This window comes from Nilaparvata lugens, chromosome 1 (genome assembly GCF_014356525.2).
Source record: "Nilaparvata lugens isolate BPH chromosome 1, ASM1435652v1, whole genome shotgun sequence".
Lineage (NCBI taxonomy): Eukaryota > Metazoa > Arthropoda > Insecta > Hemiptera > Delphacidae > Nilaparvata > Nilaparvata lugens.
The window spans coordinates 12,423,262-12,439,601 of record NC_052504.1 but is presented as its reverse complement, the minus strand read 5'-3'; the positions used below and the strand labels follow the sequence as shown (position 1 = coordinate 12,439,601).

Genomic DNA, 16,340 nt, shown 5'->3' with positions numbered 1-16,340 from the left:
TACGGAATACGAAATACATGTTTGTCGCATCATCACGTTTGAACTACAGATTCTGAGATTCTTAATTTACCAAGGATGGTTATAGGGCTATTTTCATTTTTATTCATTAATTATAATTTTGATAATTAAAACGAACTTATCCAATTTGTGATACAAAGTTTACGTTATATTGCGACAAAATACCAATAAAATGAGTTTCATATTATAATAGTTGTTAAGTTTCATATTATTATAGTTATTGATACGTTTATCAGCATGAAACTATAAAACCAAATTAAGTCTATATGTGATTTTAACAGTCCCTTGCGGAGCACGGGTAATATCCACTCGTTTAGAATAAGTGAATATACTAAGTGAGAAGTCTCTATTTAGAATAATTGAGAATTTAATCTATTTTAACTTTATAACAGTACTGCTAGAATAGAATGGTTATGGAAGCGTACCTTGTCGGTAATGTTTCGTCATGAACGTTCATAGAGAAGAGATGGGCGGCCTTTGCCAGGTCGGACATGGGTAGGTGCATGCGGACGTGGTGTATCAGGTCACCCAGTGTGCTGTACGCCAGAGGTCGCAACGATTCGTGAGTGGTCCAGCCTCTGCCCAGCAGTATGTCTTCGTCAAACAGACGATTCACGTGTGGAACGAAACCTGAGCAAAAACACATGCTGTAGAACTCGAAATAAATTTACCTACCACTTTTTGAATACCGACATACAAATGATAAGTTTAAATAAAAATTAGAAATTGGAGTAACCTTTCAAAATTCTAATTTAGATTTTAGATTTTGAATTTTTATTTATATTTAAGAGTAGCCCTAAAGAAAAAAAATACAATTTATAAGTTCTATATCTGACTTCAATACTAATTTATTAACTCTTTTTATAACGCAATGCCTTGTCCATATGTTGGCCCAGTCTGGTAAAGGTGCAATTCCTTAAGGAGTCCAATGAATGCCAACGCTGGCAAATCACCCATCCCACACTGGCGCTGGTCGACATTGGCCTTCATTGGGACAAAATGTGACTGCGGCATAAGCCAAAGATTTTCAAGGATCAAAGTTTAATCTTCGTTTATCAAGATCAATTGCTGATGAAAACAAATTTTATTTCCATCTAACAAATATAGACACCACACACTGGCGCTGGTCGACATTGGCCTTCATTGGGCCAACATGTGGCTGCGACATTAGCCAAAGATTTAAGGATCAAAGATAACTCACTCTTCGTTTATCAAAATCAATTTTTATTTCCTTCTAACAAATAAATACATAATAAACCGGACACTCTATTCACCATTCATCACTTATAACATCATTAACGTATCTCATCTTTTAATAACAAACATTACCTCAATATGCACGGCACTTCAGAAATAATTTTGATATACCTTAGCATTAGATCCGAGTGATGATAGTAGGCCTATAATTTTTTAACAAACAATTTTAAAATCCCTTAGCATTGGATCTAAAGATGGTCAACGCAGTTCATCACAAGTGTAAAATTGTGAATTTCAAATCTCATCTACGTAAATTGAGAAATGAAACAATCTATTGAGGGTTCTAATACTTTTTCAACAATAAATTCAAAAGTTCTTTTCATTGAGTGCTATTGCACAAATTAAATAAATAATTTAAAATTATATAAAAAAAATGTTGGCAAAAATATAAAATATGAAATTAGAATTAATCTATAAATCTAGACCTGAATTATCATATTATTTTTTTCTCAATGGAATCTACAACATAAGTTGTATTATATTATGTTTCAAAAAATTAAATTCTTGACAATGCTTATTGCTTTTGTGTGAAGACACCTAATTCTTTTAAAGCTAGTGAGTGACTTCTACAAATAATGCAAGAATATATCAGGATATATTTTATCCGGATCAAGTTTTATCAGGATACTTTGATCAGAATTCATTTTCAATGTAAGAAAACGTAGGAGAAAGATATTTTGGTAACTTGATTATGATTACAAGATGAGTAATAGACTACATTCTACAATCAAACTTCATGGAAGGAGGAATGAATTGAATTTCACTGATAGAAATGTACTCACTTATCCTCAGTTCCGTGGCGAGGATGTGGCGGGCAGCGATGAAGAGGTCTTTACGCAGATGCGTGACCTCCATTGGACACAGTGTGAGCATGCCCAGCATGCCCTCAGCCATGTGACTCGAGTGTTTGTTCACTTCTTTCTGATAGTATCTTATAATGTACGCTAAGAACGACAATGTCTTGATCTGCGCACCCATAAAATCGACAAACACTTCTTTGTTGAAAGCTGGATGCATTCTGAAAACAATAAGGTGTTTGAGAAGAGTTGAAACTCTTACATTTATCATTGAGTGGAATTGAAAAATAAAATGTTTTTTTAAACCAAATTATAGATTTAATAAATTAGAAACTAGTGGCAAAATGGTCTACATATAGCAATTACAATAACTGAATGAAGATGGGGATAGATTTAAATAAGTAAGTGATATAGCCATATTGGTTTATTGGTTGAAGAAGTTCTGGTTAGGCCACTAAAAAAACTCTACTTGCCCAAGTTTACAATTAAAACAGATTATCTACCTACAAAATCGGACTTCATATTTATAAAAATCCAGTTCTTATTACCTCTACTTTTGCAATGACTAGCTCTCATAGACCCAAGCTCTCACCGTGAATTATTATTCATAGATTAATATACATTCAAGAACAAATAGCAAATACATAAGAATTATACGTAAATAAATACATAATATATTTATTTCGAAAGAAAACAAGCTTTAAAAAATTGAATTCCTTTTCAAGTTTTGTATTAGTCAAAATGGAATCCTTTTCAATCATTATTTCCTGATTCTATAATTGAAACGTTTACATAAGAAAGTATACAGTCAACAAGTCATCAGAACAGAAATCATGATTTACTCTATTTTTTTTTATTTTTCAGTTTAATTTCAACTATTTACCGCTTTAAGTTAGATTTAAATGGTAGGCTAGAAATCAATGAAGACTGTTTTGGGCTTTGCCTGTCTTTGAAGACTCAAGTAGTCTTCGTAAACTTGTGAAATTAATGGAAAAACATGTTTATTTTACACACTCACCTATACTGATGGGCCGGATGTAGAGTTATGGTATGTATGATAATTGGAATGTATTCTTTGACTTCATTTTCGACATGTGGTTTATATAGTTGATACATCAGAACAACTATGATGGGCAGCTCTTGTAGAAATTTCAATGACAAAACTCCTTTGGGGATCAACGTGTATTTTTCCAACTGAAAATAAAATAAGGTTTCAATTAGATAGATTTCAGTCAGTTATTTTTATATTCTATTAAAGCATACTCCAATTTCGCTAGAGAATGAAGCAGTAGGAATGAGATCAAATTTTTCATTGCAATCCAACTCAACTGAGCTGTTGGAAAAATATAATTCAATATCAACTGAGATAAAAATTATGTAATTATTGATTGATCGTATCAATTGATCATATCTCGAAAGTTTATAGTCCTACTTTAAAAACAATCAAAATAAAATAACAAATTGAGGACCTTGTCTGACATAGAGCACATGGGTCTATGTGCCCTTTTCCGTCAATTGTTTCAAACGAACCGCCATGATTTCCTGTACAAGCTTGCCAACTTTCACATAGATATATTTTTCCTGTGATGTCTTACATAAACTTAATTAAAGTGGTGGCAGCTGATGTTCTTTGAAATAGTTCCCTCTTCAGAGATTTAATTAAGTGAGCTTGTGAACTGTTAGTGTTATGTTCATGAGATTACTTTTTCATAGTTTCATAAAATCATCATGGAAGTAGTAGTTGAACAAAAACGGAACACAAAAATCACACAAATGTGGAACGGAACCGTGCCAAAACTAAAATTGTCAAAAGCCATTTCGCAAAAATGAGCTTTTGCCTTATGTGTCCTTTGTCCGGCAAGGTCCTCAATTACAACAATCAAAATCAAATCTATGAAATAAAAAATTACAAAGCAAATTCGAAAACAAATTAGGGTCCTGCAAAATACGTCGGGTTTTCGGCGAGTGCCCACTTACAAAAACAATGCTGAATAGAAGACAAATTATTAAATGAATTAGCTCAAAATAATATGATACTACAGGCAAATATTTCTGGTAGAAGGTAAATAAGACAATGAAAAATAAACAAAATCGAATTACGAATTTATTATGAAGCTTCATAGAAATAATGGAAATAAAAGAAAAATCAGGAAGAAAATTAAATAAAAGGGAAAATTGTAATATTGAAAAAATGTGAAGTACTTATTTTGTGGTAGATGATAATGCAGTTAATCGTTTTGAATAAATTATATACAAGAGCTGAAGAAAGTTTCAGAGTTCTCTGAAAACCATCGGGAAGCAATAAAAAATAAATAAAATTGCTCAAAACCAAGCAGAAGCACTCACTGTGTTCCTAGATACCTGAGTTTGTTCGGAAGACCCAGATCCATCAGTCAACACTTTAGATTCGACCTGAATGGCGGTGCACGAGTACGTTTCTGACAGCAAAGCTTCAATATTCAGTTCATTCAAATCCTTCACTCGTATTGGTGCTTTTGGCTGGAAGATTTTATCCAAATGTTCGGGAAGATTTTTATAAATTCCTCGAACAAACTGGAGAAAATTTTGAATCTGAAAATGAAAGAAAAATATAGTTGCCACAAAAAGTATAGATAAATTGGTAACGGTACAACATTGATTGAAACCATTTTGCACTGTAGGTTGGATTGTACATTCAAGATTCAAGTTGAATCCAAAGTCGAACATGTTCAATATCTACTTACTTACTTACTTTACTTTCGCTGGCTCTACAGTCCGGTGTGAACCTTGGCCTCCCTCACGATTTTCCTCCATGCTTCTCTGTCTTCTGCCTTTCTCCTCCACGACCGCACTTCCATGGTGTGCAAGTCCTCCTCCACATCCCTTAACCACTTCTTCCTTGGTCTTCTACGCTTTCTAATCCCCATCATTTGTGCGTTCTTCAAGTTGTTGGGTAACCTGTCTATTCCCATTCTTGTCACGTGACCAAGCTACCTTATTCTTTGTGCTTTGATGAAACGCACAATATCTTCTTCATTCAGGAACACGTACTTAATAACATCTACTTAAATCAACAAAACTTCTACATTGTTATAGTGTTTTCAAGTTTCTGTTCTTGACTTCAAGATTGCAAAATACATCCATTTCATACAAAGCTTCAAGTAAACTTGAATAATGTCAACGCCCCTCTAGACAAGAGTAATGAACAAGCCCACGATCAGACATTAGTCTTGTGAGCACAAAGTTTTTTCGCACCTACTGCTAATTTTATTTTTGTTGATATTATGTAATTGCATGCATGAATTTGCACAAAAAAAACAAATAAATTTGAATTTTGACATCAGAATCACTGATCCAATTCCACAAACTGTTTTTCTTTTGAATATGAAAAAGTAATAAATTTCATTATCAGTACCCATTTCAATATCGTGAGCTAAGTTATTATTAATTTCAAAACAACAACCAAGCTTTTAGGATAATTAAGATGAATTGTTTCTGTTTCGAGATTTGAGTGACATGGTGGGGATTACCTCAACATTGTAAGGTGGTCGGAAGTGCTTATGCAGCTCAATGATGAGGTGCAGGCACACAAGAACATTTTGTTCGTTCTCCTTGCTGAGTAGACCCATACACAGCGAGTGTATGTTGTCCACATGTGGCCTCAGATGGTCATTCGACGGCAGTCTGTACAGAATGTCAAGTAGCACTTTGCGTAGAGCCTGAAAAACGAGATGATTGAACAAAATGAATCATCGAATAATTGGACTATAAAGGATACATTATATGTTATTATTAGATTTTATTATATTAATAATAACAATATATATTAATAAAGTTTTAGGGCCGGTTTCCGAGCTCGGAATCTATTAGTTCTGGACTTGAAGAGTCCAGGACTAAAATAAGCTCTCGGGTCTGAATTGACTTTCTGAGTCACGATTTCATCTTCTAAACTCCGGAGTCTATCAAGTTCTCGACTTATTTGAGTCCAGGACTTTAACGCAGTAGACATGAGGGAAATTCACAATATTTTACTGTTGTATTGTTGGCATTATAGCAAAACGGAAACAGCTGATTGCAGCGGGATAATTCAAATGAGCATGCTCTCCAAACTATTTTGTAAAAATCTGGTGTGGCGCACTCACACAACTTTCCTTGCCGTTATGAAAATTGATCACCTGACGCTAGTGTTCCCGCGCATCTCAAGTCTACTATTCAAAGATTTGAGCCAGCTGGTGACAGGGCAATAACGCTGGAGACACACGAGGTCTGCTATCTCTTCATAGTGAATCATTTAATAGAATCAACAGTTGCCAACAGTTTGCAATAATTGGATAATCACATTTTCTCGAATTTCGAGCTTATTTTTAATTTTAGGTGAAAATGTTACTGAACATTAATTGTAAAGATTCTCATGCTCAATCTTTTCCACTCAAATTTTTTTGTATAAATTGTATCTGGAGCCTGATAATTGAGAATCTAAAATCAAACTTTGCATAGATGGGGCAAAGCTCCTGAAATTTTTACAGATATAGGACTTGTTACAGTTGATAGAGCTTATCAATGACTATTTCAGGTATGAATTTGATCAAAATCGTTGGAGCCGTATTCGAGAAAATCGCGAAAAACCCTGTTTTTGACAGCATTTTTGCCATTTTAGCCGCCATCTTGGATTGCATTTGATCGAAATTGTTCGTGTCGGATCCTTATGTTGTAAGGACCTTAAGTTCCAAATTTCAAGTCATTCCGTTAACTGGGAGATGAGATATCGTGTACACAGACACACACACACACACACACACACACACACACACACACACACACACACACACACCACACACACACACACAGAGAGAGAGACCAATACCCAGAAACCACTTTTTCGGTCTCAGGGGACCTTGAAACGTATAAAAATTTAGAAATTGGGGTACCTTAATTTTTTTCGGAAAGCAATACTTTCCTTACATATGGTAATAGGGCAAGGAAAGTAAAAATACGTTTCGATTTCTTTGTGGGCCTATTCAAAGCAAAACCTTTGAAAGGTGAATGAATAAACATTTCATTTTACGTTATGCTATTATTGATCATTGATCATAACCAGTGATTTTGGAATAAAAATTTAATAAGGCTATTGAGTTTGAAAACGTATTTGTTTTGAAAAAAAAACTGGAGTGATAATTTATTATTGTTATTATTATTAATATGTTGAATATGACATTGAATAATAACATTCAGATTGGAATACAAATTCCAAGGCAATCCTTGTAATATTTTGCTTGAACATTTTTAGGTTATGTCACAGTCGTAAAATGAGGTTAGTTTTTTACGCATATTTCTGATACAATTTTATTCCAATATGAACTTGCAAACTATAAATTATGAATTTAGATGGACTAATCCAAATAATTTAGGTATTCCATGACATCTATTTGGCTTTTTATCTACTCCAAAACAATAACTGAATTGTGTTTGCTCAGTTAAGTCTAGAACTTGAATTTAAACCCTACCCCAGTCGAGGGTTTAAAATCACGCTGTTTTAGATCCTGGACTTAACGATTTTTGATAAATCCTTGACTCGGAAAGAGGCGAGAATCTAATTTCGCCTCTTTCCGAGTCAAGGATTTATCAAAAATCGTTAAGTCCAGGACTTAAAACAGCGTAAAACTTAAAAAAAAAGTCCTGGACTTATAAGACCTTCACTCAGAAAGCGAAATTATAAACTCCAGGGTCTAACATGATCGCTAAACTCCAGAGTCTATTCAAGTCCTCAACTACGTTAACGCTCTGACTCGGAAAGCCAATTTTCTGACTCCAGAGTTTGAAGCCAGTTAAAGTCTAGAACTTAGCTAAATCCCGAGCTCGGAAACCGTCCCTAAAAGTTTTATAATGAGGGTCTTTAACGCACGAGTTAGATGTAGAGTTAAGACACATGTGGACAATCGAACGCGTATCTTAAACTTCTCACGAGTGCTTCAAATACAATATAAAACTATTGTATACACTATTTTATCTAAAATTTTTGTGAATTGAAGAACTACAAGACTTAACCTATTTCGCAATTTGTGTTATCTAAGTTTGGGAGAGGAATAGCACAAGGTTACCTTATTTTTCCTCTCCCCATCATTTTGATAATGTTCTTTTTGTATAATTGAATAAAGAATAAAACTATTCAAGCAAAGTATAACAGTGCATACTTGTAAGGTTACGAATCAACCAACTAAACTTTATGGTGAAAAGATTGGTATAACATTCGGTGAAAAGCTACTCAGAGAGAGTGAACTTGGGATGAAAACTTGAAATATTGAAAACAAGACCAACTGAAACCTTGAGAAATTTAAAACTTTAGGCTATAAGCTGAAACATTGACGACTTGACAAACTGGAAACATGCTTCTAGTTTCTTGAATGGCTGGTGGATAGAAGTAGAAGTAGATAGATGAGTTACACAATTGTTATGATAGTTTTTTGTTTAATAATAATAATTATTTATTTGACCAAAAACAAACAATGTACAAACAAATTGAAATAAAATAATATAACTGGTTATTTTAAATTGAAGAAGTTGGAGCATAAAGAAAAGATGTGAGAAGTAGAGAATTTCTAAAATTAATAGAGAAAAGGTAGCTTTCTCTATTCTTATTCTATGGTTGGAGTCTACTTACATGGGATGAGTGTTCTGCAATGAATGACGGATTCCCATCCTTGAGAATCTTTGTTATAACCTTCACAAGATGGTCCAGAAAGGTTGGATATGCTGGAGCCGAAATTATTGTCTGAAATACAAAGTTGTCATATATATGACAATACATGATCGTTTATTACGTACAATTGAGGTAATAATACTGTAATAAACTGAGAGATCGACAAGAGCTCTATTTATTCACATGTTTACATTATCACACTTATTACACTAGTTTTATTTAAAGATTGATTACCTAGTTGAATCACGTTCCTGTTGAAATTTATCAAAGGATGTTATCAATAAATGGATATATGTGTATCTACACGGAAAAACGGAACTGTACTGTAATTCATGATAAACTCAAACCCTTAATTTACACACCAAATGAGTGGGCCTTGCAATACAACAAATTAGCTATGGCTAGCGTGATTGAGCTTATTAAGGGTTAAACAGTAAACTAACCTTTCTTTACTATTTGTTTATAAATATCCATAAATAAATAATTATAATACGAGAAGAAATACTTATTAACTGTTAATAGTATGCAGATCAAATAATCATAATTTCACCTTTTTTAGGTATTTTCAAAGACAGCTTCTTATACTGAGATAATCATCTCGAGGTAATTATTGATTATTTGTTGATGAATACATATTGAGATTATATTCAAACTTAGCTACTTTTTGCAGAAGGACACATTTAAATAGTAAATCATTGTAAACGTTTACCCCTTCAAGATTTACAACAGTATTACCATACTAAGTATTATTATTATTTAATTAAGTAGTAATTATGTTGTTGCATATGAAAATATTTTATATGAATACAGTTAACTGAATTTAAAGCTTTTCTGCGAATTCTTATCATTATTATACTCATTTGTTTCTTTTTTACTACATTGGGCTCTCTCTCCCCCTCTTCAAGCAGATAATACATTTTTTCGCCTCTTCCTCGTTTATATTAATCTGAACAAATAAGATTTATTCAAAAAACTAGCTTACCCGGCGAACTTCGGCGCCAAAAAGTCAATGTATCTCATGTCACACTTGAATTTATTTGGTGAATTATGAAATTTATCTGACAAACAATATTTTATTTACATATAAAATACGGACTTCCTATGTGCTCAAAACTACCGTTTTAATACCAGTGAACAATTTTATCACAGAGTGACGTGTTTATTACAGCTGGTAAGTTTAGATGCTAAATCATATTATCACAACATGATCTTAAATCATGATAATCTTCCCGTTCTACGTTAGCCGCTCGGCCGACAATTTCGAAAACATAGGTCTGTAAAATGGATGAACATATGATTATTATTAGCCCCCCTATTAAAATTTCTGGTCAGAAACCATCCCCAATATTCACACAACATATTCCCAAAGTTTAATGCCGTTCTGTCAAGTAGTTTTCGAGTCTATAGGGAACAAACAAACTAACAAACTTTAACTAACACACAAACAGACATTCATTTTTATATAATTATATAGACTACAATTTTCCAATTTATTGCAACTTTTTGTGTAAGCAAGGACTCATGTAATCAAGGTTTATGAGATAATTATTTTTTATTTATTGATAAAAATCCTCATATTGTTCACAACACAGTAGGTCTTTTAAGCAAAAAGCTTCATGGGTCGGGTCTATTCTGCAGTGTAACATTTTTTACTTAATTGAAAATACACAGTAACCATAAAAAGCCCAAACTTGTTTTTTTGTAGAAGTAGTTCCTGGTTATTATTTTGATTTGATTCATTATTTTAATGCATATCTTATAGTTAGATAGGTTATGTTAACACATAATTTTTAGTTATAAGGAAAAATAATAAAATTACTTTTCTGTGTCCCAGAAGTCGAAAACAAAAATAAGGTGAAGAAAATATAACATGTATTGTTCTTTAATAATAACCATTTACTCCTTCATCCAGCTCCTTCGTCGCTAGGGGTGTTTTTTTTAACGTTGGACTCTATGTTCACATTATAAAAAACTTTTAGATTTCAATTGATTTCATCGCTGATTATGGTAGAATTACGCTGACTAGTTAGAGACGTTCCAAACTAACAATTACACTGAGCATCATACACAAACTTTTGGTTGTGAGATTGATTTATTTCATGAGTTAAAGCACCTCCAACTTGGGTGTAAGGGAGGACTCACTTTTCCCATATATAAAATCTATAAGTTTGCCATAGAAAAACCAATGCTTATATTATAAAGTATTATATTATTGAAGGGTGAATAAAAATTGAATGAACTAGCCATTTGCTAAACGCACTATTTTAGCCGACTTAAGTTTGTTGAAGCCTGCAAATATTATATGTTATGGAAGGATATTCCGAGATGGATTAGATTCCAAATTCATCATTTCATCACCCAAGCAGCAGCCGTCTACTCATGTGGACATGATGAGCAAAATGAATCAAATCAAGGAATTGCATCACATTTTGAAGGTTTTTCGTCAAATAGGGGAGGAAAAGAATCAAGTCGTAAAGCAGATCATTTAACGCTACTTACCTCTAGATTTTCACTCAATTCTTGAGCTATCTGGAGTCGACTCTCTTCCTTCGCTCCAGTGATGAAGTTGATGTCAGAAAGAATGTTGAGATAGGAGTAAAAAGTGTTGAGTTGACTGGTTGCATCAACCCCAGACGGTTGTGGAGGAGGCATTTTCGAGTGTCCAAAAATGTCTGTCAATTAGGTAAACTCAATCATCCTGAAAATCAAATGTACACATTTAGAAGGCGATTCAAGCATCATTATTAGAAGTTCAATCATACTTGTTGAACAAGTAGGTTTTACCTAATTTACATTACATCTACAAATTGAATAAATGCCGAATGCCATTGGTATAGAGCTCAAATTGCAATATAAATTTATACCTTTAATACCTTCTGCTTCATCCATTACCCACAATTGTGGGATCAACAGCATCAAAAAATCAAAACACGTACCGTCATTCAACACAAACTGTAATAGTTCAGATGACAGTGATCATGTGATTGCGGTTACAGTAAAAATGCAAATTATCACCCATAAATTCATTTCCACTGTAATATGCCTTGTCACACATTAGATTCCAGACGGTTCTCCTGAAGGTGGCCTCATCCAATTGCTTTACACTACTAGGCAGCTTGTTGTAGAATTTCAGGGCAGAGATCCCACAACTGGCCTGTGATCGGTGGAGGCGTCTCCTGGGGACATCTAACAGCTCACTGCACCTGGTGTTGTGGTAGTGGATATCACTACGGGCAGCTAGAGTTTATAGGTGGGATTTCGTTTATGTAACACTGTTAGATTATTGCGGAAGAATAGTTCTGGTTTTTATGGTGGGGTTCAATCGATCCAGAATAATTATACTTACTGTAAAATGGTCAATGCATGAGTCATTTATTCTTTTAAATCTTCAGAGGACAGATTTGCTCATTTTCACAATAAATTCTTAAGTATTGTGGACATGGTTTTTGCTGTTAAGTGTGTACCTAATAGAAACAATTCTTCTCCTAATATGAACTAGTACAATAGTGAAATTAGACATGTGAAAGAACTGCATTTAATTATGAACGAACTATTTAAAACCACTGGCTTAAACTATTATAGAGATAAATATATAAATCTGAGAAAGCTTTTCAAAAGGATGGTTAGGGAGGCAAAACTTAAATATAACAATAATCGTATACTCAATGCAAGCAACAAACCAAAGATATTATGGTCTATAGTTGATGAAAACATGAACAGAAATGATGTACCTAAGAACAGGAACTGTGTTTGCCACTCATCATATAAATTTAATCATTTATTCTTGAGTAAGGTTAACCAAATTGTGCAAAGTGTTCCAGCTGCTGTTCATTCTGTATCTTACTATCTTGATAAATTGAGAAACTCTGTACCTGATGCTACTTCTTTTAATTTTAACCATACTAGTGTAGAACAAGTTCATAAAACCATTATGTCTTTAAAGAATAGTACCTGCCTTGATGTTTATAATTTAAATTCTTTTATTGTAAAACTTGCCTCTCCTTATATTTGTGAAGTTCTTTGTTATTTGTTTAATCATTGTATTGATGTTGGAATATTTCCTAAATGCCTTAAATATTCTAAGGTGATTCCTGTGTTCAAGAAGGGCTGTGTTTCAGATTTACAGACCTATTTCAATAATCCCTATCTTCTCTGAAATCTTTGAGTTAATTTTGTATAATCAAATTATTGAATATTTTGAGGTCAATCATTTGTTTAGTGACAGTCAATATGGGTTTAGACCTAACAGAGGGACTGGCATGACTGTCTGAATGTTTGAAGAGCTGCATTTATTCTATTGATGATGGGCATAGGGTAAAAGGTAGTTTCTATGATATGTCTAAGGCATTTGATACAATATCTCATGAAACATATCATGAGATATATGAAATATTAATTAAGAAACTTACTTTTTATGGTTTTGACAATGCTGCAATTGGTCTTATGTTATCTTACTTGAGTTAAAGGTATCAGTCTGTTTCTTACAAAAATTGCTATTCAGATTTCTTGGAAGTGAAATCAGGTGTCCCCCAAGAATCTACTTTGGGCCCACTTCTGTTCATTATTTACGTCAATGATCTCCCTGCTGCCATAAGTACCAATTCTGTAAAGCCTTTTATGTTTGCGGATGATTTGGCAGTACAAATCCAAAGTAGGCCTATCAATGTGTTTAGTAATTTTCATAGTTTTTTTATGTATTAATTGACGACTGGACAGCAGCAAACTCACTGTCTCAACAAAGAAAAAACTCAGATGTTGGAGTTTGGTTTTAATTCTAACAGAGATAATTCAACATTTTTAGGCATAGTTATTCAAAATAATCTTAAGTGGGAGTCACATATAAATTTGTTGCATGGCAGGCTGTCAAGAGGTATATTTCTACTTAATCGTTTGAAATTTATTGACGATTCTTATGTGTTAAAAACTGTTTATTTTGCTCATGTGCATAGTCATTTAGCTTATAGTATTAATGTTTGGGGAAATGATACTAATGTTACAAAACTGTTTTGCAAAAGCGAGCCGTTAGAATTATTGCTGGTGTTTTTAGTCGGTCTCATTGCAAACCATTTTTACGAAATTTTATAATTTTGACAATTCATGCTACTTATGCGCTGAAATGTTTGTTATATATTAAGAAAAACTTAGCCTGTCTTGCTTTGAATAGCTCTGTTCATAGCCATCAAACAAGAAATGCCTCTTTAATTCGACTGAATCAGTGTAATTATTCCTATACATTGAACTGTTTTATTGAATTTGGTACAAGACTTTATAATTACCTGCCAGATAGTCTTAAGGTTGACGGTTTTGAATGTTTTAAAAGTAAAATAAAAACCTTCTTGTTGAAAAATAACAGGAATGAATTATTTTTGAATATGTGATGCAAAATGACATTTATATAGCCTACGGTATATTATTATATTTTATTATGTTGATCTCTTATTCTATGTATTGTTCTCATATTTTTATATTTTATTATTCTATGTTTTTATGACTTTGTTATACATTGTATTGATGTTCACAACAATAAAAGAAATATGAATTTGAATTTACAAATTCTTCAAACAATTTGTAGTTTATATTTTATGCTTGTTTTATTTAAGTATACTCTGATTTTATCACTTCCATATTGACATGGAGGGACACTCACAAACGATGGAGAGAGATGGAGAACCACTTTAAACAATAACCGATTGCTATTTCAGTTTTAATTAAGATTTTCTACAAAATATAAATTAAACTTAATCCACATAAAAATGAGGGTTGAAAAGAGTTTTTATTTGTACATAATTGATTAACATGTTAGTATTTATTATGGTGATCAACAGGTAATTAGTTATTTTAAGAGGATTATATTTTGAAGAAAAAAGATTCAATCAGTTGATACCTGATTTTGTGGATATACATTAGTTATTCAATATTTTTCGGAAACCCCATTTTTTAAGTTTCAGTTATAAGATAAAAAAAACATATAAATATTCGAGTTTACAATACAATTAGGTTAGCATACAATAGGGAATTTGTGATAGCCTAACTGGATTCGATTTTGAATAGTGGTTGTTCAGTCATTTAGTATAGGCCTACTAGTATGATAAAAATAATGTTCTCCAACATTCAAGTCAGGAGAAATATTTTAAAATTAAAAGATAATCAGTCAAACTAAAACATATTCTCTTGAATCCATTAAAGCAGATTAAAAAAAAGAATTCAAATTCAAATTTAATTTTTTAAAAACATAATACACGAGTATGGAATATAATATACGCTGCAACATTTTGCTATCATCTGTGAGTAGGGGATAAGTTTATCTATCTGATAACAAACAGTTAAACCAATTTTCAACCCAAGTGAAAGAATACAAAATAACAAGACAATAATAAATATATAAAATTAACAGACATGCAATAAAAGCTAACCGTTCAAAATCAAAAATGTAAAGTAATAACAATAAATAGGTAAATCGATACTAGGATATCAAGTTGCTGACTGTTCTAGAATAATGGTAAAGAAATTTTTTAGTGAATGATGAAAAATATATAAGTAGATTACATACAGATAATATAGTATTTCAATTTAAATAAATATGAATATAAACATAATGCTAAATTTAAAAATATTATAACTAACCTAGATTTTTGTGAGGATTGAGAATTTAGTAATTACTGGTTATGGTAGAAAATCTTACATCTTATCAAGCAATGAATTTTTCCAGCAAGCTTAAGAAACATTAATAACAGTGTACTATTATAATAATATTCTTTACGTAAAAGAAATAATACATTCGGCGCCTAACCTCTAATTCATGTTGTTGCGGCTACCTTTCTGTCTTCTTTGTTGAAGTGTTGTTGAAGCTTGCTTGTCGGCTTTTCTCGTTATCTGGCTAGAAAACAGGAAAGGCTAAAGATCCAAAAGCCATACAATCTTCAGCGCTGCTGTGAGAATTTCATCAACTTCAATAGCAAATAGATTCGAAATTCCTGAAAAAAATCTACGGGATCAAATACGTTCAAATTTGGCATGTATGTTCAGTTGACATCTAGAGGTGCACTAAAAACGTATTTGGAAAAAAATCCAAAAGATATGCCCAAAATCAGAGTCTGTAGCTGGGAGTGGACAATTCAGAAAACATCATCACTACAAATTATACCTACCTTAATTGATAAATTCGATGGTGGTGACAACCTGACTACTGTTCTTGGAATCTGTATGCATCATTACAATAATTAACCTTTTTATTATTTTTTTTGAGCTATCCAATAATCCTCTGTACGTAATAATAATATTAAATAGGATTCTGAATGCAGCAAAATTAGTGTTTCCTTTCTCTCTAACAAACTTATAATATGCAACTCTGGTTTGCGCACAGGCATTTTTTGCCCATGCAGACCATTTTCTTAAGATTTATTTGGCTTACTGTATTCATGAGGTTGTTTTTATTCTTTGTTGTTGTTTTATATTGATAATGAGTATATAAGATTATTACTTTGTATGTAAAGTGCATTTTTTTTGGAAATAAATATATTTTGTCTGTCTGTCTGTCTTTACCATTCACATGCCAGCTATAGAGTTTCTGCACTGAAATTCTTTAACAAGCA

At 32.5% G+C, this 16,340-nt stretch overlaps 1 protein-coding gene across 1 annotated transcript in view; it reads right to left on the bottom strand.

Moving 5' to 3' along the window:
- LOC111053487 (transformation/transcription domain-associated protein) overlaps window positions 1-15,579 on the bottom strand; it is a 160,447-nt gene extending 144,868 nt beyond the window's left edge. Inside the window, 8 exon segments of the mRNA XM_039430392.1 lie at window positions 444-648; window positions 2,058-2,293; window positions 3,091-3,266; window positions 4,434-4,643; window positions 5,582-5,770; window positions 8,710-8,820; window positions 11,248-11,446; window positions 15,373-15,579. Coding sequence (XP_039286326.1) covers window positions 444-648; window positions 2,058-2,293; window positions 3,091-3,266; window positions 4,434-4,643; window positions 5,582-5,770; window positions 8,710-8,820; window positions 11,248-11,400 — 1,280 coding nt within the window. The 5' untranslated portion in view covers window positions 11,401-11,446; window positions 15,373-15,579.
- Between the last annotated feature and the right edge of the window lie 761 nt (window positions 15,580-16,340).